The sequence below is a fragment of the Anoplophora glabripennis genome, unplaced genomic scaffold, assembly GCF_000390285.2.
Source record: "Anoplophora glabripennis isolate ALB-LARVAE unplaced genomic scaffold, Agla_2.0 scaffold327, whole genome shotgun sequence".
In the NCBI taxonomy this organism is placed as follows: Eukaryota; Metazoa; Arthropoda; class Insecta; order Coleoptera; family Cerambycidae; genus Anoplophora; species Anoplophora glabripennis.
This window is the reverse complement of record NW_019416408.1, coordinates 378836-406284: the sequence shown is the minus strand read 5'-3', so window position 1 is coordinate 406284 and position 27449 is coordinate 378836. Positions and strand designations below refer to the sequence as shown.

The following is a 27449-nucleotide window of genomic DNA, read 5'->3' as shown; positions in this document are numbered from 1 at the left end:
AGCCGTCCTCTAAGTTTGAACATCAGATTTGTGTTCAGCACCCAAAAATACATAGAAAATCTAAGTCAAAATCGGGATAAAGTCAGTATTCTTCATATTTACCATAGATGGTATCGAGATAATTGCATATTCAATATAGAAGACATTTGTCCCTATGATTACAAAAAATCTAATAGATGAAAATTTCTTTACTCTTTAAATTTGGTTTCAGCACATCAAATTCTATAATAAATGATAGGTCTAACCCAGAAACCAAAAAAAAATTTTTTGTCGTCCCGTGTAATTATTACTAATGATGACGCATATAAGAAAGCTTATGAAAAACCAATAAATTTTGCTGATTACCAATCTTTTATGCTATAGCGTCTGAACTCACATTTTGCACGAGCTATAAAAAATCCACATGTAGAAAATCGTTTGATTTGCACAGATGTTGGTGTCGAGTGGATGAAATATTTAACTACACAGCTAAATCTTAAATTGCTATGATCTATCGTTCGATGTGAAGGTGCCATTAGCTCACCGATTTGAATAATAGGTAGATTTCCGAACAAAAAAAACAAGCTACGCATTATTTTGTTAATGATCAATAGTCGTTCTTCGAGGGTGAATGGGAACTTCCACATAAAAAAAAAACTGGAAAATGTACAGATGATGTAGATACATTAACTTTTAATTAGTGACTGACGTTATTAACCATGACGTAAAATCTATTTTCATCAAAAACATTTCCATTACATTATCAGTTTATATTATTCACGAGTTTTAGAAAAATTTAATCAGTACTTCTAAGTACCTACTTATCCAATACATATTTTAGTTTGGTATTTCGGCATTTCATTTGCACATAATTAGATGTTTTAATTCTGAAATTCTTTTAATTATATGTACATGAATGTTAACCAAAGAACTTTCTCATTAATATACAGTGTAGGAAAGTACCGATGGTCTATCTGAAGTTACGTGAGAGCGATAAAGTAAGCCATAGAAATCCATGCGATAGAGAAGGATGGCTATAATGAAGGCCTCTCATAGTCACCGCCCGTTTCGCCATTCCACAAATAAGATCCACTTCTTATTTGTGGAAACACAAATTCAAACAGCCAATTTTTCGATTTTCGTCGCGTTTACACTTATACATTTTAATTCTCATTTTTTGCAAAAAAAAAAGGAAGGATTCGTTCATGGATTTTCATCACGACTTGTTCGAAGGGTCATTAAAAATGAAAAAACCGCGGGGTGCTATTAAATTAGAGGGTTGAAATTGAAGATAGGGGTGAAAATGCACTTTTGCAGTTTTTTAAATATAACACGAAAACGAAGCAAAATTCCGATATCTCATAGGAAATATTTTGTAGAGTAAATTTCTCATCAAAATAGCTTTTATAAAAATTTAAAAGAAAAATTTTATGCAAAATATCGTTAAAAAACAATTTAAAAAAAGTAAAAAATATTAGATTTTTTTTACTTTTTTGACTAATTTTTTTTAGTAGAAGTAGGCTAAGAAAATGACTGTACAAAAAAACTAGATGACATTCCCTTCAAAATGATGTGTTTTCAAAAGTTTTTGGACTAATATTTTAAACATAAATTAGAGTCAAAAAAGTAAAAAATAATCAAAAAATCTTATTTCTTGCTTTTTTAAAATTGTTAACTATTTTTGCATAATATTTTTTTTAATTTTTTAAATAAGCCATTTCGAACTATAGCGAAATTTTGTTTCTTTTTCGAGCTACAATTAAAAAACTAAAAACATTTTCACCCCTATCTCCAATTTCCATCCTCTAATTTTTTCATCTAAAATGACCCTTTGAATGATTCATGCAATAAAATAGCTTGAACGTGATAGTTTCTTTTAACCCTGTTTTTTTTTTTGGATATAATCAATAGCCTAGTTGATCTGGTTGCCCTTTGGACAAGGACAGACTAACTTTTCCTAAACCTATGGGCAATGTCAACAATTGACAAACTCTCTTGTCCTGTCATAATTAGCTAAATTACATACGCTTTGTAATACTAGTCTGTCCAATCCTGTGATAGATATAACTTCGTTCTGTAAACCATCTACGGCTTACCAAATTCATCTAATTTGATGTTTTTTAAATAAGGATAATCACAGAAATTCAAATTTGATAGTCACAATTTATAGGATGGATGAATTTCAAATGCAATAGACCTCAACAGGTTTGCTTAACTATAGATTTGCTTTTATATAAATTAACTTCTCGACTAGAAAGACATATATTGAAATTAAATGAACCTGTATTCGCTGTCCTAATGACTAGAAAGGAATCAGGTTTTGAACCAGCAAAGTCACATGTCACATGTCACATGCTCCTAAGCTCCGAGCTCCAAATTTTCACCCAAGTTCTCAAAATATTTCAATAAACCTTCAAAAAGCCATACACGCGGCATAAATCCCGTTAGAAATAGGAAACCATGGACAAGAGATTGCAGATGTCACGACCTACATCGGACAGGATGCAAAACAAAATTGCACCGATGTTTCCAAATTTTCCCAAAATTCCCCTACGAGCCCCAATTGCTGCCAAACACCAACAACCGTAGCAGACGATGCTAACAGAGCACGCTATCGACCGATCAGCCATCGCCGACAGCACACAAAGGCACAAAAATTTTCAGTCAATAATTCCAAATAGCGGACGTCAATTCATCGATTTTTTAAAGTCCATTTACTACTATGGCGACGCGTTTATAAGGAGACATCACACTACAAGCTCTAAAAGCTTCCATATCAGGTACTCTCGGCAGATCCCACAAACATTTAGTACTCGGGAAAAGCCGACAAGGATAGTGAAACATAGACACACGAATATCTTACTCTCAGAGCTAACAAACCAATCTGCAAAGTGCAATATAGAATTCCGAGGTTATATCAGTTTATTCTAGGCAACAATACTATTATTCCAAGGATTTCAGCTCGTTATCAGTGAAGGAAGAATGACAATCGCGGTGTATTACTCAAACGTTGCTATTGGTGTGAAGAAAACATCCAGTTCACTTCTTCGCAAGTGAACCATAGAAAATATAGAACTTACGTAGAATGAAATGTCCCTAATATTGATTACAGCGCCATCTATCGTATGCAAACGACTTCTCACTTATATCCTCTATACATTATTTTAAAAATTTTAAAAGCAAACCCTTATACAAATAGGAATAGTCAAGTGTCAATACTTTTGAGATCAGATTATTTAATTAAACAGAAAATGTAGCGAAAAACTAATATTCAGTACTTTACTAATTCACTTCTGCTTTGACAACGAAACTAGAGGTTTCAAAAACGTCATAGTGTTATTGTGATGTGTATTTTTTTCCAGTGCGTAACCAGACTTATACATGTAGATGTATGTCTCTAGCAATGGCATCTCACTATTAGGCAAAAGTTTTCAGTATTGACACTTGACTGTCCCTATCGGTACAAGGGTTTATTTTTCCAGTTTTTTTTTCTTCAATCTATGGCAAAATATTCAAATTATAGCAAACATTTATAATGCCACAAATAAATACAGACAATTTCTTCTTATTTATTATTTTATTATATTATAGTATTTTTCAAATATTGATATTTGCCAAGATATACTTAGTAAATGGTTTCGATAAGGAAATAAAACATTTTTTAATAATTTTAAGTTTATTTTATATCTACAAGAAATCCTAAGTGATTTATACAGAATGTTGATATGCATGTACTACTAAAACAATTTCTTGTTATGTATTTAATTGTAAGTAAAAACGACAACAATTTCATTCATTTGCTTCATAAACTTGATAAGTTGGCAAGTAAGCTGTAAAAATATAAAAATTATGCAGGGACTGTTATAATAATCTCATTTTCCGGAGAGTATAACCGAATATTTGTACAATATTGGGTTAAATTCAACAGTTCATATAGTTTGGAACTTTCAAACCATAGAAAACTTAATATTAACACTATATTTTCCATGTCTCAAACTGAATAAAGAAAGCAATTCACCACCATTAAATTTTGTAAGCATCTAAGTATCAAAGGTTTCATAAAATATTAGTTGGAGTTTATCATCATACATATAATTATTTTTATCTATATTTAACTTAAATAATATGTAATTACACATTTTATGTGAACTGTTTCTAATCGATTAATATAAGTAACATGAGTATGAGTGTTCCACATAATGTTGATAAAGATATGAGTTTGGTTTTTAATAAAACTATATAGCTTAAAACTTACATATCATATATCAGGGTTGGCATTCTCTGCGCCACCTTTTATTTTGGAAGCTAACTAATATGTGACACCGCCATGACAGTTTCATTATTCATATGTTAGATTTCATTCTACCTACGTTAGTACTATATTTTCTAGGCCAGTGAACAGACGACTAACCTCCCGGCACTTCAGACGAAATACAAGGATCTCGGTGTACCATCAATCCAGTAACAAAGATGTGGAGGTCCAAGACCACCTTATGTATGAACTAGAAATAAATCTAAATCTCGGGGTGAGGGCACTACTTTGTCAGAAGGTAACGTCTATACGGATGTACTAAAAATTTTTTTGTCTTTAACGCCATTTAGCAGTTAAATGAGGCAACTTGGTATAGAGAAATGGTGCACTAAAACACCATATTCTAATTTTCGATTCATAAATGCAAGCGAGCAAGCACGCTTTGCAAGATATATATCTTTGTTTACGTTTATAAAAAAATCAGTTTGTTATTAATAATAACAACATACATATTTTACATTACTCAGCTCCCAACGTCCTGAACTTGAACTTGACCGGCGTTTTTATGCACAATTTATGAAATGGAATTATTATTCTGTTTTAAACTCTGAGATCTGATCTGTAAATAAATCTACCGACTCCGAAACATTTGACCTGTTTAGAAGTAAGCGTTGCATAATACTATAGGGTGATATCATTTTGCATTCATTATATAATAATTATGAAAGAGAAAGATTTTATTTGTGCAATAATAAATTTCTCACTTTGTACACGTTCTCCTTCAACCCACACTGCTTGTTTAAGTAGCCACCTGCTAAAACTATTAGATTTCATAGCAGGAAAAGAATACTGAAATATGTAACTGAATGTTACGTTGTAAATATTTTTTATACAGTGCTCCAAAGCATTAGCCTAATTCAGTGACTTGTGGGGAAGAAGAAGCAGTATACTATTATATAGGGTGTCGCACTTAAATGTGACATTTATCCTACATTCCATAAAAACAAATTTTGAAATCGAAAGAAGTTACAGGTTTGTATTACATTTCGCGACTTCATGGAGTGCCTGAAGATGTATTGATTTTGATGAAACTTAGTGGTAAGTCGTTTTATGGGATGGTGAATGAGAATACGCTAATCGCTAATACCAATCAGCTGTTTTGATGTCAACAAAACGCGTCCTAGTTGGCGGTGAATTGCATTAATAAAAACGGCAATATCACAGTTAGATAGTTTTTTTTAGCCTACATTCCAAAAAAAATTTTTGAATTCGATCAAAAAATAAAGAAGTTACAGGCTTGTATCACATTTAAGCGCGACGCCCTGTATAAACTATCTTAGTATCCAGAAACGTCATACGGTGTACCTTGAATGACAGGACATATTTGTTAACTATCACGTATAATGAACTAGGTACATATTATTATAGTTATTTTAATTTTGCAGGTACATTCAATTATAAAATCAAAACTGTAATGAAGTAATTTGTAGAAATTACATTATTTCATTAAAATTAAGTTTGTACTTATAACGCACATTTAAATACTTAATAGATGCACTTAAATATATGAAAATTCATTGCTTTTATTTCATCAACAGTTTTTAGTAAAATTTATAAAACTGGAAACTAAGACAATATATTGTTTGTTTTAAATAAAAATACGATGAAGTTAAATATCATGGTTATAGTAGATTGGCAATGTCCATAAAAAAGAAAAAAACCCAAATTAATTATGGAATAAAATAACAATAAATGTTTACTAAATATTAGGTATAAGTATTTAATCTTAGTGTTGCTCAACTCGATTCACTTCTTGTTATTGTATTATACAGTTTTCATAAATGTTTACTAGCCACGTGACTACCAAGCATAGGCAACCCAACATGGCACGATTGGTACTGGTAACGAAAAATTCCCTAGATATTGGTGTCACCAATATTAATGACTCGTTTACAATGACCAATGACAAAGCACTACATCTATGCTCCAGATAAAGGCGATTGCAGATTGGTTGAATAAATTGCCCCAATCACAGTCTGTGAAACAGATCGTCGAATTTTAATGGCCAACATGAAGGAAATAAAATTACTGTTCCAAACAAAATTACTGGTCACGTGGCTTGTAAACATTTATGAAGGCTTTGTACTATTTGTCACTAAAAAAACTTTTTGATTCCCAAAAATAATAAAATTTGACGATTTTACTATTTTTGGGAATCAAAAAGTTTTATTATGGCAAATAATATAATAACGTTGTGGTTTACAACTGAAAAATTATTATTACATTTTTATAAAGAATAACATTCCTGATGAAGAAAAATAATAGGCAGATAAGTACAAAATAACATAATAAAATGTCATTTTCTTGAAGATGATTTTGAATTATTTTTTTCTAAATGGATGTGTTATTTTTTTCGCAAAAATTATACTTATTAAGGGAAAAAATTAAAGTAGGTACATGTAATTTCTATACAACAAAAAATGTACCTAATGCTTTACCAAAAAGAAAAATGTTAACAAACCAGAAATATAAATTTGTCATTCTGTAGAGCTAAGAAAAGAGGCCCGTCGTTGTTTCAGTTTTAAATGTAAAATAGACAAAAGAATTACTCATTTTGATAATGTTATCTGTAGTGTAAAGTCCTATAAATTATCGCAAATGTGTTATCTACATATTACCTATATCCTTGGAAATCTTTTGTCTCGGCTGTGTGTGTAAATATGGTAACGCTGACAAATAATGAAAACAAAAAAATGTATGTTGCCCTATTTTCAGTTGACTGAAATTACAGGGAATTACTTTGGTTAATTGAATGTATTGAATATTCTTGCTGCTAAAATTAAAATCGTTTTTTGCAACACGCGAAAATTTTGTAACTACGTCTTTGCAGTTGGAATAATATCTTCACAAAAAAAAGGAAAACAAATATTTAGTCTTGTTTATGATTTCAATAAATTGATAACTTCAATTTTAGTAAATATCCTTGTTTATACAGGGTGTCTCACATTTAAATAGCAGGACTTCAGGAATCAGTAGAAGACCTCATTTTGAGTCTAAAAGTTCCTATATATATATGGGTCCTAAAACGCTTCGTTTCTGAGATACAGGGCGTTGAATTTTATTTTTGTTTTATTTATTTAATTTTTAACTAAATAACCGCTGACAAAAAAAATCATCATGTTGCGGCGAAAGACTTAGTATTTAAGGGCAAATAATTTGACACAGAAAATCATCGCATATTAGTTCCAGTGGTGGAGATAGAGGGGTCTCTATGCATATTTTTATAAAAAAAAGTATAGCCGATTTGATATTTTCCAAATGTTTTCGAAAAATATGAAAGAGCATTCAATTTTACCCAGAAAAGGCCCTCTTGTCCAAAGTCGATAGGAGGTGGCGTTTTCAAGAAAAACCGAAAATACTGTTTAGAAGTCGAATTAAGAAAAACCGAAAATACTGTTTAGAAATCAAATCAGACTTGAAATGTCATTCTAATATTGACATTTGCGCTTATTTTATTATAGTTTCTAATTGTGTGTAGAGTATTAAAAAAAATTGCAACAAATTCAAAATGCCGTTTAAGTTTACGAACCAAGAATACGCAGATATTCACTTCGTATACGGGTTTGCCAATGGGAACTCGGCAGAAGCTGCTAGGGAATATCGGAGACGATTTCCTAATAGAAGACAGCCGCATCCACACGTTTTTATTAATATTCATCAACGTTTCGCTAATGACGGATTGAATCTGGTCCATAGGGATCGCAACATAATTAACGTTAATATTGGCAGAAATAGGAGGAATCAGCGAATCTTGCACGAATTTGACAGAGATCCCACGACGAGTACCAGAAAAATTTCCAGGATTATTGGTGTTTCCAGGTGCACTATTTCTAGAACATTAAGACGAGATCATAGACATCCCTACCACTTACAACCTGTTCAGGGTTTACGTCCGGGTGACGAGGAACATAGAATAGCTTTTTCTCGGTGGATTCTTAACTCAATTGAAAACGACGGAAATTTTTTATCACACATATTATGGACCGACGAGTCATGTTTTACTCGTCGAGGTGTGACAAATTTACACAATCAGCATGAGTGGGCACATGAAAACCCGCATGCAATCAGACCACGAAATTTTCAGCACGAATTTAGTGTTAATATTTGGCTCGGCGTTTATAACAATTGTCTTTTCGGCCCTTACATCTTACCTCAACGACTGAATTCTGCGAATTTCTTAGAGTTCTTAGAGACCGAGAGTGCCAACATGTGGGAGGAAATTCCTCTGAATTTAAGAATGCGAGCATGGTTTCAACTTGATGGCTGTCCAGCTCATTTTGGCCGAAATGTCAGGAACTGGTTGAACACCCACTTTCCCGAAAAATGGATTGGCCGCGGGGGTATCGTTGCATGGCCTCACCGATCCCCTGATCTGACACCCCTAGATTTTTTCCTCTGGGGTTTTATTAAAGAGAGAGTTTATACCACTACTGTGGACACAAGGGATGAACTTATTCGTCGGATTCGGAACGCATGCAGTGAAATCAGAGAAAATAACTTAATGAGGATATGGATTTTATTTTATATCCCTAGTACCCGTAGAAAATATTTTAACTACGCTCATATAAACCATTTTTCTAATTTCTATATGTAAAATTGCTTCTTTAAACATAAAAACGAAATTCTCGAACACCTTGAATTTCAGTACGTATGACCGAAGATATCTGCTTTTACTTGAAATCCACAGCTGACCTCAACTTTTCAATAAAAAATCAAACGTCAGAAATTCTCTAGAAATCAATGTTATATCGAATAATATAAATAGACAATAAAAATTATAGGGTCTCCAAAATAATTATCACCAAATTTAATTATCTTATGTATTGCGGTGATAAAGGGTGTTAGAAGTTTGAGTGCCTTAATTTTAACAGACGATATAATATATTAAAATAAACAAAAAAAATCTTATGACATGAGTCCTAAACTCAACCATTTCCGAGAAAAAAAATTATTAAAATCTCATGATAAACTAACATATTTTCACAAGAGTCACGAAAAAAAATCGTTCTAAATCGTTCTTTTTTGGGCCATCCTAATATACCTACATATAGAGGGTATTCCAATTAAGAATACCAAAAGTCGTATTATTTGGATACCTTCGCGATGTACATTATCTGATACAAAATTCTGACGCTTCGAGAAAGTTTACGTTTCAAGAAAAAAAGAAATATACTTGACATATTTACATTTTTTCTATTTGTAAAAATACTAACTCTAGCAAGGGTGCAAAATATAGAGAAGCATGCTGTATAATAAGAATTCACTTAGCGATACAATATGAAACCTTCAAGCAATGAGATATAAGCGCCTATATCAGAACAAGCCAAACTTTTAAGTTTTAAACAAATAAATAACCATTATGTACTTTATCTTCAGTACAATATCTAGAGGAAAATAATCTGTTGACGCATCTGATATGTTATTTGACCCAAACAAGTTCATTGTATTCAGTTTTGAAGGTTGATACTTTATTGGAAAATATATGACAAATAGCAGCCTTGTAATTACCTAAATCAATTGTTGATAACAATTAAAGATAAATGGTGACAAAGACAAATAAGAAAAAAACCACTACAACTAAGTGGCGTTATATTCATACATTAGTCAAGTAAGTTAACAATAATTATAGTCGGATAGAGTTCAATTACAATCAATTATGTTTTTTTTTTGTAGACATTTTATATAAAAAGCAGGGGAAAAAAACTGGTAAAAATACTCGATTAAATTTTATTTACGAATGAGTAATTTTTCAAAGCCTAATAAAAAATTTTGTATAAGGCAATGTTTCTTTAATACGTATTAACCGACAAAACTACTGCTTTTAAGTATACCAAACGTTAGCTATGTGTAGTGTAAAGTATAACAACCTTTGATTCCTTTTATGAATTTATCATATTATCTATCTTTATTCTGATATACTCCTACGTATATCAGTTAAATATTTGTTGACAATTACTGTAAAATCAAATTTTACAAAACAATTTGTTACTGGGTATCTTATGTACTCATGGTAAATGTTAAGTTTGTGCATTAAATGATAAATAGAAAGAAGCACTGTTTTGATACCTGGAACACTATTTCACACAGTATTTACTACTGTAGACAATTAATTATTCTGCATTTTTCTAAGAAATAGGTGAAATAAACGTAACCACTTACTTAAAATTGAAAGATCACATTAAATTTATGAATTCATAATTAATTCTGAAGATGTAATCATATAGGTATATAGAGACGTATGTATTTTTGCGATTTTCAACAATTATTTTCCTTTGATATTACAAACCAAAGAAATGATGTACTTTATACTAATTAAAATGAAAAAATGTATAAATACTATCAAAATAAATCAGTGAGAAAAGATCTCAAACAAGTAAGTACTCCCTATTCATATCTCTAGCAAATATTTATTTTTATTTGGAAACTATCCCCAATAGATTAGAAACACTTATGGAAATCTTTACCTGTGTACCTAGTATAAAAATTAATATAATAATAATTTCAATTTAAAAATTAATTAAAAACTGCTATTGTTGCAACATAATACAGATTAAATAAAGAGAATGAAAAACATGCGAAGAAAACATTTTGAAAATTAAGTACATTCTTAAGTTTATTTTTTAAAAAAATTGTAGAAGAAACATTAACAAGAATGTTTGGTAAAAAATTCTAGTCATGAAATACACATATTACGTACATTACATACGACTGCAGAAAAAATGTCTACATCTCGAATACATGTTGAATATCAGTGATAACATATAAATAAATACGATAAATCTGTAGAATCTGTATGTGCCATGAAGAATGCGATAAGTAGTAATCAGGCCGCCAGGCTTAAATCTTTCAATTTCTGGGATTAGCTTGAGGAAATTTAATCTTCATAAGAAAGCCAAGTAAATAATAGGGAAGTCTAGTTGCAGCATGTTGCAACAGTTTGAGATTGGTTTGGATACCACACAGCTGAACCATATTCTATGATGGGTCGTATGCAAGGTTTTTATAAGCAGTTAATATTTCAATTGAAAATGCAGATAATATTTTTTTCAAAAGAAATTATGAGTTTAGCTTTGTTACAAGCGTATATGCGTACGAGAGGACATTAGAAACCGCTACACCAAGATCAGTTTGTCTGTCCACTTATGACAATGAAATGTTGCTAATTTGATAATGAAATCTTTGGTTATATTGACCTAAGTGCAAAACTACCCATTTGGAGTTCAGAGATATCAACCATTTTTAGCACCAAACTGTTATAGCAATCAAGCTTTCCTGGAATAGTTGATAAATCAGCAATAGGATTCCTATAAATCTTTGTGTCCTGGAGAGACGAAACGTTACATATAAAACTTAATTATGATATTCGATAGAGGGCAAAAAGTTGCCATGAAAAAGTGTTCTTCTTTTTTCAATATCACCTCAAACAAGGCTGAAATGAAACATAAACGGATTTCCAAAATTTCGGTTTCTTTCAAATATTTCGAAAACTAATTATGTTAGCTTTGATTTTTTAGAGGCATAATGTCGGTCTCCTGATTACGCAACTTTGCCTCCATTTAAGCAATTTCGTATATCTTACCGTTTCCGATGTAGTGAGAAGCCTGTATATCTTATAAAATATGGTAAAACATCATAATTTACCATCCCCTTTGAAAATATTTCTTTATTATTAGCAATTTTCAGAAAAATATTTACATCGTCAACTTGGTGTCCTAAAAATATTGGAAGGCACCTTGTGTATTATTATATAGTGAAATTTAATCTTATTCCAATGCCATTAACTGAAAAGGTTAATGACATTGGAATTTAAGACAACCTAGTTTGATAAGCACAGTACTTGTTTGTTATGGTGAGTGCTGACAGACCGAAGAAACCCTTGATGCAAGCGTTTGAGTAGGTACAAGGTGTTGCACTTAAGACGAATAAGAATTTGTTGCTACAGAAGACCGCAACTCTCGTAGTATCAATAATACAATAATGTATCTCAATAAAAAGTTACTACAAATCATTTTCTTAACACTTTCAAATTATTTCTGATTCTACAGTGAGATTCCTTTTTTTCTAGCGTTTACTTTTTCATAAATTCGTCTGTGTGTAAATTTGCAGCAGCCATATATATCAAATATCTTTTGACACTAAGATTTTTTTCACCATTTGTTCAAGACCGTAAAAAAGATATTTTATTACTTGCATGTCAAGTAGAAAAATAATAATCGATTAGTTTTATATCCCAAATAATTTATTTTTTTTTAACGAAACAGTGTTATTTAGTACAGATAGATGCAAAACTTTCTTGATATTTTAGCGTCATTACTTTAGTTTATGTTCTCGTCCCTTGATATCATTGTTTTTAATCCAAAGTAGTAAAAATAATGTTTTAAATTGACTGGATGAGGCCCCATAAATTGATAAACAAATATTGAGGTGTTTATTTGTCAAAATAGCCCTTAAAATCAACGAAGAATTAAAAAAATGTAATAATGTACATTTGAAAACATAAAGTTAGTTATCGCCCAGGAAAATTCACCTTGTAGGGTCGAAAATCCTAAAAAGAAATTCATGTGTAGCAACTTTTATTCGAGACAATTATTTCGTGTTGTTCATATTACGGAAGCTCCCGAAGAATACATCTTAGTAGGAACACCCTGTACATTTAAACACCTTCAAGGTCAGGCAGATTATTGACCTAAAATTCTATAGGAAAGTCTTTACATTGGGCTATAAAAAGCCTCCAGAACTGGTTTATTTAAAAAAATACCACTGAAAAATATACCTACTGCCGACTGGTCTTCCTCTATTTTTTGTTTTAGTCCTAAAATGAAAGTTTTATAGATACAACGACCTTCTGCTTAAAGCGTCATGCTTGGTGTTTCCTGCATCGATATTACTGTATGGCTCTTTTAGCGTGAGAGCTTCGGCTTTTTTTATTCTAGAATAAAACTTTGCCCTGAACTTATTGCAAAATTAATTAATTCATTTACTTATATACAGGGTGGTCCGAATTTTATGCAGGAAACTTCCTGGGCTGATAGATCTCTTTAAAATAATAGGTGTTTGCCTTATAAACATAGGTCTGGAACGGCCTCGTTTTAGAGATACAGGGTGTTGAAGTTGTTAAAAAAAATTAATTTTTTGTTTATATCTCCGGAATCTATTAACCGATCTGAACAGAATTTGGTACAGATAATGGATGACAGTAGGCCTTGCATTCTCTAAAATATAAGCTCTAAAGGATCTACCAGTGGTGTACAACTGGACAGGGTCACCCTTTTTTTATAAAAAAAACCTACGCCACTGTATTTTTTACAATCTATTGTAACGGATTTATATTCTAATGTACAAAATACGTAAAAAAGGTAACGTGAATTTTTTCCCTAAAGTTCACCGTTCTCAAGTTATTCATACGAATACAATCTCCTTGTGGCGGATACTTCTAACCATAATATTACAAGAATATTTATGTTTATGCTTAAAAGTAAGTGCAATTTGTAAGCACATCAACAAAATTCTTTACACTCGTCGCTTTCATCTTTTGGATTAAAACGATATTTGGAAAATCACGACGGCTCAATGAAAGACACAGAAATGAAATTTTAAGAACATTGGGGTGAGTAAATCGAAAATTTGAAAAGTTCTACATAAGGATGGTAGAAATCCGTACTATTTACAACCTGTGCAAAATTTACTTCCGGGAGATGTAGACACACCTGAATTTTTGTTAGTGGTTGTTTTAAAGTCACAACATAATCCAGAATTCTTACTAGAAATACTTTGGACCGATGAGGCTACGTTCACAAGGCGAGGGGTAGTGAATTTTCACAATATTTGGTCACAAGAAAATCCTCGTGAAATTCGGATAAGATCTTTTCAACGAATTTTCTGGCTCGGAATAATTCGGACTTTATTTCTTGTCACCCCATCTAAATTCCCAGCATTTCTAAACTTTCTAGAAAACCATCTATTTGAATTATTAGAGGATGTTCCATTAAATATACCACAAAATAGCTGGATACAAATGGATGGTGCTCCTGCGCATTTTAGGAGAATAATACAATAATGGCTTAAAAATTATATGGGGCGATGGATAGGTTGAAGACCAAATGCCAATGTCAACCATAATGGTGCAGAGAATCCAGTCTCTTGGCCAGCCAAATCGCCAGATCTAAACCCCCTGGACTTCTACGTTTGGGGTTACCTATCTGAAAAGTAAAGTTTACTCTACTCCACCACAACTACTGCAGCGAATAGAAGAGGGGTGTAATGAATTAAAAGAAAACCACCACATGATATTAGTTAGGTAATTCCATTAATCATTAATAGAAATTGTCAGAAATGTATCGATGTGGATGGTTCGCATTTTGAACAATTGCTGCAAATACGTAACGTTAATTTCATTTCTTGTTTAATTGTCGTTGCTTGGTAAATGTATTTTTATTATTATTTTCATTTAAATTGTCCTTATTTGTAAAGATAGTGGATTAAGCCTCCAGGAGAAACTAAAATACACTAGGAACACTACCTCACAGGTGATGTGGAAATAATTTTGTTGATCTGCTTACAAATTGCACTTCCTTTTAAGCATAAACATAAATATTCTTGTAATATTATGGTTTGAAGTGTCTGCCACAAGGGGTTTGTATTTGTATGAATAACTTGAGAACGGTGAATCTTAGGGAAAAAATTCAAGTTACCTTTTTTACGTATTTAGTGCATTAGAATATAAATCCGTTACAATAACTTGTAAAAAATACAGTGGCGTAAGTTTTTTTTATAAAAAGAGGGCGACCCCTGTCCAGTTGTACACCACTGGTTGAACCTTTAGAGCTCATATTTTAGGAAATGTAAGGCTTACTGTCATACATTATCTATACCAAATTTTATTAAGATCGGTTAATAGATTCCGGAGATATAAACAAAAAATCAATTTTTTTTAACAACTTCAACACCCTGTATCTCTAAAACGAGGCCGTTCCAGACCTATGTTTATAAGGCAAACACCTATTATTTTAAAGAGATCTATATGCCCTCGAAGTTTCCTGCATAAAATTCGGACCACCCTGTATACCAGTAGATAGTTTATTCAATGCTACGTAGGTATGACATTAGAATAATGTAATAGATGTTTCAGTTAACTGAAGAAATCAATTTGAAAAACTGTTTCAAGAAACAAAATTTCTTTTATTAGAAGACAAATTCTGTAGTAGATATTTTACATATCTACATTTATATCGTTTTATGTATAAATAAATTACAGTTTACAATAATGAACATAATACTGAGTACAGTGATTACCTTTTAATATTATAATTTTTAAACAAGAATGTACAAACAAACTTACGTGACGGCGGTAGTTTTTTGTATATAAATAGCACTCTATTTTCTGTAACATTTTCCTTCTTTTTCCCTTTCCGAAAACTGTACATCGTAAATTTTGGGAACCTGATACTAACGCACACGTTTAAGGTTCAACTAAGACACCATTTAAACTGTAACACTTTATTTATTGTATGCTAATTTTCCTTTAGTTACAACATTACACGTATGCACTCATTTTGCTTGTCACTGTCAGATTGTGTAAATTAATTATAAGTTAAAAATACAGCTCTTGTGGCTTACTTAGCTGAAAAGATATTTCAGTTTACTCAAGTTTTTAAAATTTTTGGCGTAGGCGCTAGTGTTAGATAAAGGAACTGCTCTAAAAAGGACGAATGACAAATTTTGTTTTTTTTCTTTGGAAATATGAAGGTTGCAATAGTCTGTTTCTTATCGTGCTTAACTGCTTATGACTCTTTTTCATTTATTTCATTGTTCGAACCCTTTTAAATGTTTCAAGTCGGACACATGTTTTTGTCCATAGTTGTAGAGTTGTATGGTATACAAAACAGAATAATTTATCTATTCTTAAATGAAACTCGTAGTTAGACGACCACATAATTCAATATGTGGGCGTTGAAATTATTTTGTTTTCACTTAACTGTTATATTTATAAATATACACAATAAAGGATGTTAAAATGTTTCCTTTTAAAATGTTCACTTTTGACATATTTTATTGTTTTCGCTAAAATATTTTGTCGCTTTTGTAATAAAAATTACCTATATGTATGCTTATAGCAAAATCATTATACAGTGTGTCCAAGATAAGGATGGTATACCATTAGGATCTTGGAAACGGTAAGATATACGGGGTGGCTCAAATTAGAAAAAAATGTGTTTTTATACCTAACAATATGCCGTTTAGAAAGTTTTAAAATTCCGGGCAGTTCCGGATATATCCGGAAAAACCCGAAATTTTGCAAAATCGCTTTATTTTTTTTTTCTGGCTTTATTTGAAAACGAATTTTAATTGGATAGAGCGAAAAAATGGCAATGTAAATATGCAATTTATTTTAAAATTCGTTTTCAAATAAAACCAGAAAAGAAATAAAACGATTTAGCAAAATTACCCGGAATTTTAAAACTTTCTAAACGGCATATTGTTGACGGGTATAAAAAAACACAATTCTAAATTGAGCGCCCCCGTATCTCTTACCGTTTTCTACATCCTAATGCTATGCTATCCTTATCTTAGACACACTGTATATTTCATCCCTTATTTATTATTTCTGTTAGGAAGCTGTAAAATATCACAAATAATGAAATAATAGTCTATAATAATTATTTTCTATGACATTTTCGTTAAATATGCATTATACAGGTGAATTGTACAAAGAGGAACAGGTGATTTGTGACGTCATAAGAATGTGATCTGGCCAAACTTACCTTAGTCCAATAGTTGATAGTAACCGAGCTACAGGGTGTTAAAAAAATATATTTTCAATTTTTTTAAATAACCCTCGAAGTAATTGATGTATTTAATCGAAATTTGATATCCCGGGTTTTTTTGACATAAAAAATTAAAAGTTCCTTATAATTTTGTCATATATTCTAGAGGGCGACACTTACACCCCCTGTTAGAATTTGTATAGTTCACAAATTTTTTGCTACATACTGTATCTTATTTTCTGGTAGCAACATCTCTTTTTCCGTCACTTTTACATAAAAAAGGTGTACCTTCTCAACATCGCTGGGAATTACCGTTCTCGAGATATTTGCATTTAAAAAAATTGTGAAAGATACATACTATGTAATTTAGATTTGATCAAAGTAGTCTCGCAAATAATAACAGAAACAATTGAAAGCTTTAAAAACCAGTTTATGCCAAAGTTGTCATCTGATTAGTGATAGAATTTAGATTACTGTTGAGTTTCTACAGAGTTGATTTTGACACCCTGTGTCCAGGACTAAGGTAATTTTAGCCAGATCACATTATTATGACGTCGCAAATCATGTGTTACTCTATGTACAATTATGTATAACATATATCTACAATAGAATTAATTACAATTGTAATATAAGTTTATCGGTTTCATACAATATTTTATATTCAATAAACCGGGGTAAAATAAGTTTGAACTTGTATTGACCAAGAGAGTTGCACAGTCAAAAAATTAGAAATTGAGATATTGCAAAGAGGAAACAGTTGCATCAAACTTGTTCCAAAATACAAAGGATTTGTCAATAATACACCAATTAAGTTGTAAAATATATCAGATGGAGTGCTGATAAAATAAATTACGTACATTTTTATTAATTTGGTTTTTAAGATAGAAAAAGTTCTACCTAGTTCAAAATATATAGTTTTAAAAAAATAAACTATAATTTCATCACTTGGAAAAAAGCAACACAAAATATGCATCAGTTTTGCGATGACAAACAAATATTACCTTACTTATTGACTTGTTTTCAGTCACTGTAATTACCATTACGTATGGAAACAAAATATTCAAATCAATTCCGAGCACTAAGAACAATATAAATTCATTGAATATATTAAAACATACCTGCTTGCGTAGCCGGAACGTATACGATTTGAGCCATTTTTGCACGAACAATTTCACAGTAACTAACGAATGCGTCTCAACAACCCGGTTAATATGACAATCAACGTTGTATTGATACTCCTTTTCAGTTATTTTATCATCAAGTATCAAGTGTATCACCCAGTGATTTTCGCAGACTAGTTAACAAGCGCACATGTTGTTTATAGATAAATAACTTATCTTCCGGTCAAGATTAAAAATCCGGTACCGACTCTTACACATTGCGTCGAGCTACCTCTTTGTCTTCTATAAATAACTTGGCCATGTTTTGCCTTAAACTTTGTTTAACGAATGCAACAAAACAGACCAACGCTCGCTAAAGGTAAAAGTTGTTGATGGAACGTGATCATGAGTGGAAATTTCGTTGTTGTTTACTTTATTGCCGCAAAATGAAACCATTACAACATCAGTGTTCTACGAATTATTTATAAATAATTGGCTTAAACAATAATTAACTTCAGTTTCACGGTCATGCCGAAAGTTCCTCCGCCATTTGTGTCAATTTTCACTGTAAATATGCAACACATTGCTACTCCCACTTTACTTTTACTTTTGTCGTAATCGTAGGCGATACTACTAGTCAGCTGATTCGAGGAAGTTTTGCGGTAAACGTGTATTTTTAAGTTCGACTGTACCGATCGCTTACTATTTGTTACTAAGTATCTCCACAGCGATTTTGCGATATAAGTAATCGGTTGATGTAAAAAAAAAATATTCACACTGAATTATAATACAATGATGTTTGAAGAAGGCTTTTAATTTATTCGTATAAAAAAATTAATTCCTCAGGTATAACGTTTATATAAATCTTGAATTAAATATACAGGGTGAGAATGCAGTGCGCAGGCTACAAAATGAAAACCAGAAGCTATAATTTGTTTTTACAAAGTTTATTTGACCAATTATTTCGTTTTGGCGAGAAGAAGTTTCGGTTAAATTATTTACACCCTGTATAAACCAAACTTGTTATTTTAAATGGAATGCCCTGTATATTCGTCGCTTATCTCAGAATCATCTCATTTTCCTAGTTACAGTGATATATACATGTCATATATTTACTTTGACAGTTTGCACAATATTTTGACTTATTTACTTTCCACAATGGATAAAGTCAAGATTGCTATGGAACCATCAGTGCACATTTATGCTTTTCGCTATTGACTTTATAAAACACCTCTTTAAATACTTTATTATGAAAACAAAGTATACAAGGTGATTCACAAATGACGACCAAAAATGTAACCTCGTATTCTTTGGTGAATTTTAAAGAGAGTCTTCCTATAATGTTTTTATCTAGGACGTTTCGTTAAAAAGATGCAGGGTATTCAAAAAATATTGTTTTGATTGTTAGATCTATGTGTATTTCTATAATTATGTCTAGTGCTTTAGTTCTATTTTTTTTTAAATTGTTGTTTTTATTGTGTTCCTTGACTAGCTACTATAATATGTTATGTATTAATGTAGATCAATAAATTCTATTCTATTCTATTATATTCTATTCTATTCTATTTTTATTTGTTTTAAATAATTTAAAAACTAGTGAAATAATTTGAAATTGGGCACATGTATTTATGTAAACATTGTCCAAAGGCTTTTCCTAAAATTTACATGCTCCAGTGGAGGAGATACAGGGTATCGGTGGCATATTTTTCTAAATAAAATAGTACACTACTCTTTTACGGCAACATTGATGATATTTTCGGATTCGTCTTTCAATTTCCTACAAATTGCTATTCTCTTATGTTTTTCGGAAAAAGCCTGATTTTTGAGTAAAAAACCGAACTGAGAACGCACTTCGATATTCGAATATAATGTTTTTTAAGTTAGAAGAAAGAATAAATAATGCTCTTCATCAGATTCAAGCAACAATAAATTTCAAACAAATTACATTTTCGTTACTGTGTTGAGCCTGTGTTCGTGGAAATGGAGGTATTTTTGAGCATTTACTCAAATAAAATCATTAAAATGATGACTAATATTACCAATTTCTTTATTCGAATAAATAACCGAATGATTAGTGCTTGTCATGTCATTTAAGTAAAAGTGTTCTCAGTTCGTTTTTTAAGTTTTACTCGACAATCAGCCTTTTTTCGAAAAACATAAGTGCGCAGAAATTTGTAGAAAATTGAAAGTCGAATCCGAAAATATCATGGCTGTAAAGTATTGGCGTAGGTACTATTTTATTTAGAAAAATATGCCACCGATACCCTGTACCTTCACCACTGGAGCATATGAATTTTAGGAAAAGCTCTTAGAATTTGGACAATGTTTACATAAATACATGTTTTGTTCTTGCAGGCTAGCAAAAAAAATCAGTGTCCTTTTTCAGCATTATCAACTAAAACGAAGGCATAAAAATTTGTCAAAATTCTTCATTGCTGGCATTGCCAGTTTTATTGAAAACGTCGTAGCCACTTGCTATTTAATTGACAGCAATAAAAAGTTGTCAATGTTCTATATAACTATTTGAATTTTGCTAACTGCAATCCCTAAGCATGATTTTTTTAACATAAATGCATAAATAACAATTAAACAGATGATTAGTTACGGAGATAGGGGCGATCACAGGCCAAAGTTGCTCACTTATTTAAAAAAAAATCTGATTTGCCACCTATATCCTAAGGTATAATTAACAATAAAAGAAGAAGCTACCAATGCAATGAATAGCGGTACCAAATTAGATGTATTGCTTGAGTTTGAAGAAAACCAACATGATTTAAGTTGATAAGCATCTTCAGCATTGAATATTTCCCATTCTTTGATTATTCGCATATTAAAAGAAAGTAAAATGTATCCCTATAAGCTGATCCCAACTCCCAACTCTAATGAGGACGATTTTGATAGAAGAACGATTTTTTTGGAACAAATGATGTAAATGTTAGATAACAATGAGCCCATTTTTACTCTTCACGGTCATGCCAATCGTCAAAACTGTCGCTACTGGGCTAATGGAAATCATTTCTGGATGAGAGAAGTACATACGCAAGCTCCTGAAAGAGTTAATGTTTGGGCGGGGATAATTGAACAGTGTCATTGGTCCCTTTTTTAATGATCACAATTTGAATAGAGATAATTATTTACTTCTGCTCTAAAATAATGTCGTGACGAACATATCCTACTCAAGCAAATCTACAACTTCCAATCGATGTGAAATGGTTCCAGCAGGATGGAGCACCACCACATAAATGTCCGGCAATTTCTCGACTTAGCATATCCAAATCGGTGGATAAGGCGAGGATCGCTAGAATCGCACGTTCTCCTGATTTTACACCCTTAGATTAATTTCTGTGGGGATATATGAAAAGTATAGAATACAAAATTGAGCCACGCGATAAAGTTGGGTTAGATGGGTCACGCCTCAGATGTTGGAAAACGGTAGAAGACATTTTTATTTTCGGTTAGGAAATTGCTAAAACGATCAAGGAACTCATTTCGAACATCTGCTACGTTGAAATTAAGTTGTTTTTTTAATTTGCTCTAGGGAATTCCGTCAGATTTATTTTTTCACTACCAATTTTTGCAATAAATGCAAAAACCATAGCATTTTTGAATAGAGATTGAAAAAACCTTTCAATAGAGGTATCACAAGCCCCTACTTTCAACTTAAAAATTTAGGGGTTGCAACTCGGAGGGGGTTGAATTTAAGGATGTTTTTACGTTGCAGGATGTCAATTCAAAATCCAATCGATCTATATAGGGATTTTTTATAAATATGCACAATTCAGATACTATTCCATTTGCCTGTTCCACGCTATATACTCTGTGTCCCAAAATGATGGAACAAACATTTATATTTTTTCCAGTTGAATTTAAAAAAATCGCTGAAACAAGTCAATTAGTAAATAGAAATTGTCATTTTCTATTTTTTGAGTTATGTTTGACAGACCTATAACACTACCGACATTTTTTTTAATAGGACGCTCTATATTTTATAGTATAAATAGATAGCCCTTCTAAAGACGAATTCAGCGATATTTATTTATTTATTTATTTATTTATTTATTTATTTATTACCTACACCTACTCAACGGGATGAACCCACTTACAGAGCAGGGAAAAATTACATAAGAAAGTTAACACAATAAATACATATACATATACTATAAAGACAAGAAATCACAGAGTAGATCACAAACAATATATCACAAACAGAAACACTAAAGAGAACATCAAAATAATTCTTTAATAATAGAGATTCTAATGTCAAAGATATCTATACTGTCCTGCACAGCTGTTAAATTTCTACACATAACATATAATGGAGAATATTTTAGTATATTAGTACTAGCTGTTTTCAAATAAAAAGTTTCATTAGACCGTGTGCTTACAGAAGGAACATTAAAGTAAAATTTTTGTAAAATTTCGGGTATATCCAAATTTCCATTTATTATGTTGAAAAGAATAATAACACTGTGCACATCACGCCGAGATTTTAAAGATTGATAGTTATATTTTCGGAGGAGCAAGTGCTGCGGATACCCTACCGGAGGATATACATTCAAGTCTTTATAGTTTAACAACTTCAAGAATCTGCGCTGCGTTCTTTCCAACAAATCAATATAAGTAACATAACTTGGAGCCCAAATCAGGAAACAATATTCCAATCGAGGTCTAACGAAAGAATTATACAGCAACTTAACTGTATCAACATTGCAGATATCCCGAGCATTGCGAATTACGAAACCCAGACATTTGTTAGCTTCCGACACAATATGATGCACATGATACTTAAAAGTGAGTTTAGGGTCAAAATAGATTCCTAAATCCTGAACAGCATCTGGTCTATTAAGAAGTACAGTATCAATATCGTACGGAAAATAGATACTATCTTTCTTTCTAGAAAAAGTCAATACATTGCACTTTTTCACATTTAAGGGCAATTTGTTCAACTCACACCAGAGTTTCAGTCTATTAAGGTTCTCCTGCAGTACAAACAGTCCTGTACATTTCCTATCTTTAAGTATAACTTCATGTCATCGGCATATAAAAGATGAGGTACAGTGAAATTGTCGACAATGTTGTTAATAAATATAAGGAACAACAGTGGACCCAAGATCGATCCTTGGGGAACACCCGACAAGACAGAAAAACTGTGTGAAAAGAACCCCCTGTAGCATACGTATTGACGACGGTCACAAAGATAGGAGTGCAAAAGTGTTGGAAAATTAAATGAAAGGCCGCATTTGTTAAGTTCACGTAAGAGAATATCATGTTGTAAGCGATCAAATATATATAAGATATATAGATATAAGGTTATATCTACTTTTTTGTCATAGTTGTCAAAAAAGTGTAAACAATTGTCTTTTATGTCGTACTGACGACTATTTCAAACAATCAGTCTCTTCTGTAGGTACTTTAAAAAACGTACCTATACTCTTTCATCTTTATTCCTTTTTTTATTTACTTGCCTTTTTTCTCAAAAAAAAAACACATCGATAAACACATAAAATTCACCAGAGTACCTTAGATATCACGTGAATCGTTTTAGTTCCAATTCATTTGTTGTTAAATTATTTTGAAAAAATTAAAACAGAGAATTGAAATTTTAATTAAGATTGGATGCAGAGATATTTAATAGTAAAGTTTGATTCAATATTTTTTTGTATTAAAATACATTTGTTAATAGATAAATCTGGTTTTAGAAAGAATACTGAAATTGCTTTCTAATTTAGAGCTAGAAAGCTAATTAAATTAGCAGATTAGCATGTTGACATATTAATTCAGGAGCATAATTACATAAACGGGAGATTAAATTGTTTGTTTTATGAGAGTGATACTATGAATGAATGAAAGATATAATTTTAACTATGTTTAATTCAAAATAATTATTCCGATGTATTTATTCAGCAAAAAAACTAATTATCTCACTTTTATATTTACTTTGTTTTGGTTGTGTAGGTGGTAGTAAGTCTCTAATAGTGTTTAATAAATGTATTTTTTAATTAAATATGTATGTTTGTTATTAGCTCTTGTACGTTTGCATTACCTAGTACCTTAAATATGGATAAACTGATTAAAAAAAATTGTAAAACATTTTCTATTAAATGTAGTCATATCATACCAAATATCTAAGTAGGTGTATAACAAATAATAAAGCATGTCTAAATATGTCTATATAATAATATGTCTAAAAACACACACACAGACGTTTTTGCTTATGCGAACCTGTTTATCTTTGCATCCAAATACCGTGCAGGTGTGTCTTTAATTATTACAGATATAACAAAGTTTAGGTTAATTTATATTTAATATACAGAAATATAATAAAAGGCAAATAGTACTTACATTCTTTTGGAATCTTCATAACACCAATTTCATATCTCATCTTTGCTAAACAATGATGTTTAAATGGAATTTATTATTGTGTATATATTGAGATGAATATTTTTAGAATAAGACGATTGTGTATATAATACACTATTTATACGACAAAAATATGCAAATACGTTTATCCAGTTTTATTTCATCAATTATAGTTTTTTATTTACTGGCAGCTAACCCACAACTTAAAACCCATCAATGTATATATTTAATAATGTAACTGTTGTACTTAGGCAACCTATTATACAGTATACTGTAATACAGGTGGCTTGAGTGCGAATCAGGACCGCATTTAGTATTCATCAACTCTACATGTAGAAGAGAATATAATAAAAGTAAAATCTAATGACATAATAAATAAATAAATGAATAAATAAATAATAAAATAATAACATATTTGTAGTACATATAGAAAATAATCTATCATAGATCATCTACTTAAAAAAATATTTGGCAAAAATATCTCCACATTTTCCTATACTACCGTTTATATTTCGTTGCATATTAGGTATTATTGTAACATTTTTCCAAATATCATCTTTTGAAAATTGTTTGCATATTTTAAATTATGGCTTACTTTAGAAGTAGTAGTACTTTCCAATTGTTAAATTGTGTATCACTACTTCAATTACTGCCTGAATAATTTGTGTAAATTTTTCGTCCATGAATTGTACATTTTATTTATTTGGATTGATTAGTTTGGCAATGAAAATTAACCTGTAAATAAATTTAAAACAAACAGTTATTCTTTGCAAGATGATATTTTATAAATATAAATTTGATTAATAATATACAGGTTCGGAAAGTCCCCATCGTACATCGGTGATGATGACAATAATAGAATTTTATTTTTTAATATAGAAGATATAATTAACAATTAAAATAATATGGTTATTAATAGGGTACATCTGTATTTTTTAATGCATGATTTCTTTTATGTCATAACATAACAATCATTTGCAAACTATATTGCATCGGTAATTACAATTTTTCTTCGGTTTTTTTTAAATGTTAGTTGCAAAAGGTCGATTTTTCATTTACGAAGGATATAATTGTAACATCAAATTTGAGATCACCACATTCATCCTTTGATTTTCAGCAACCCTAAAAACTTTAAACTGAATGTTAAGCAAAATATGTATGCCTTTAGAAAAGTCTTCTAATTTTTTATATAAACTCTAAAGTTGTCGATTTTGAAAAATTGTTCATTTCTTATAATAAACTTTAAATAAATATTATATCTAAATATTCAGTTAGTTGAAAATAGAATAACTACTATTTTCGAGAAAAATTATCCATAACTACCTACTTTTATTATTTTGCAGATTTTTATGGACCCGATATTTTAAAGATACCTTGCGTGTTACCTTGAATTATGGAATTCTCTACAGTATTGTATACTTATAATTAGACGATTACATATATTAAAAATAATTATAAAATAAGCAAAACAGAACATATTAAGGAAGATTGTAAAATAAGCAATGTAATACTAATTCTACTTCTTAAAGATTAAGAAGTTCTATTAATCGATAAATGCACAATCAAAATGAAAGTAAAATTCTATTCAGCACTTGTCATGAATCATATTATCACAACTATCACAATTTTAAACGTTACTGAATTGTTCATTACTCATTATAAACAGATACCAAAATTTTCAAAAAACTCTTTTTGCTCACAAAATGAATATGAATAAATACGAACTTGTCAATTTGCACATACATAAAAGAAAACTTCAACTTAAAACATTTTGTTCAATTTGTTATTTTACTTTAAATATATAGTTATATATTTATTCTAGAATTTGACTGGAAGGGAGAACTATCGATATATACACATTTCAAGAGCGACAAACATATACTTTTCTACTATTTATCAACCAATAAAACTTGTGCCTATGTTTTCTTTAGTTTAGGTGTGCAAATGAAACAACTTCATGGTCATGTCACTGAACAAAGTTATTATGAAAATATAGACTACCTCTAAATATTTACCTACTAGCAAAATTATTGCTTTGTTTAACATCTAATGGTAAAGGAAACATAATAGTTTGGTTAATAATAATTCATTTACAATTTTATTAATATACAATATACAATACAATATTACTACAATATTATTAATATTTTTCAGTAACAAGACTGAGAAAATGTTTGTTTTATAAGTAACGATTTCACTATTCGATAAAAAATAATAAAAACTGTTTTATATTTTTATGCATACTATCGTTAATTGGTACTATTCATAAAGTATATATCCTTGAAGTTGTACTTATGAATATACAACCATCAGGTTACATTTACAGTAAAACGCAAGTAGTAATTTTGGTAATTTCCGTAAATATGCTTAATATAACTAGCAAATAAAAGTTTCAAGGACGAGTCTTATCAATTAATTAAGCATTTAAATGAATAAAAAATTGACAGCACTGTCATGAACAAAGAGCAGTGTAAGAGTAAGTCACAAATAACTAGAGCTGTCACAATCGTGACGTTTCTCAGGTCGGGCAAATCAAGTCCGTTTACACCCACTAAAAAAGCATTTCCCTATTCCCTACCACGTGCAAAAGACAGAGATAAAATATAGATCGACGTTCAGTGTAATTCAGTCTATACACGATTATAGATTCTACCGATGTGCATGGCGAGCGGCACAAAGATAAATAATATTGAACCGTATAGAAATCATTTTATATTTTATACGCATTATGGTAATAGTGTTTTTATATTATGTATTAGTCACTCTTTATAATTTCGGCCACCGAGTATAGGTATGAAATTATTAACATATACATATTTGGAATAGAAAAGAATTTTATGAAAGTAAAGGAAAATAATGAGTTCTAAAAATACCTATTTAAGCTGTTTCCTTTGTTGTGATGTTTGGTTTTTTATTTTTTTTTTTATAAAATTA

The 27449-nt window shown here is 30.7% G+C and overlaps 1 protein-coding gene across 2 annotated transcripts in view; it reads right to left on the bottom strand.

The window, feature by feature from the left end:
• LOC108909486 (clavesin-1) overlaps positions 1 to 24561 on the bottom strand; it is a 65821-nt gene extending 41260 nt beyond the window's left edge. The window contains exon 1 of one of the 2 annotated variants that reach the window (XM_018713838.1): positions 24498 to 24561. In XM_018713838.1, the coding sequence (XP_018569354.1) occupies positions 24498 to 24537 (40 nt within the window). In that variant the 5' untranslated portion in view covers positions 24538 to 24561. Of the gene's footprint in view, positions 1 to 18173; positions 18538 to 24497 lie in introns of those variants that run through there. The other variant, XM_018713839.2, reaches the window with a different exon arrangement.
• Between the last annotated feature and the right edge of the window lie 2888 nt (positions 24562 to 27449).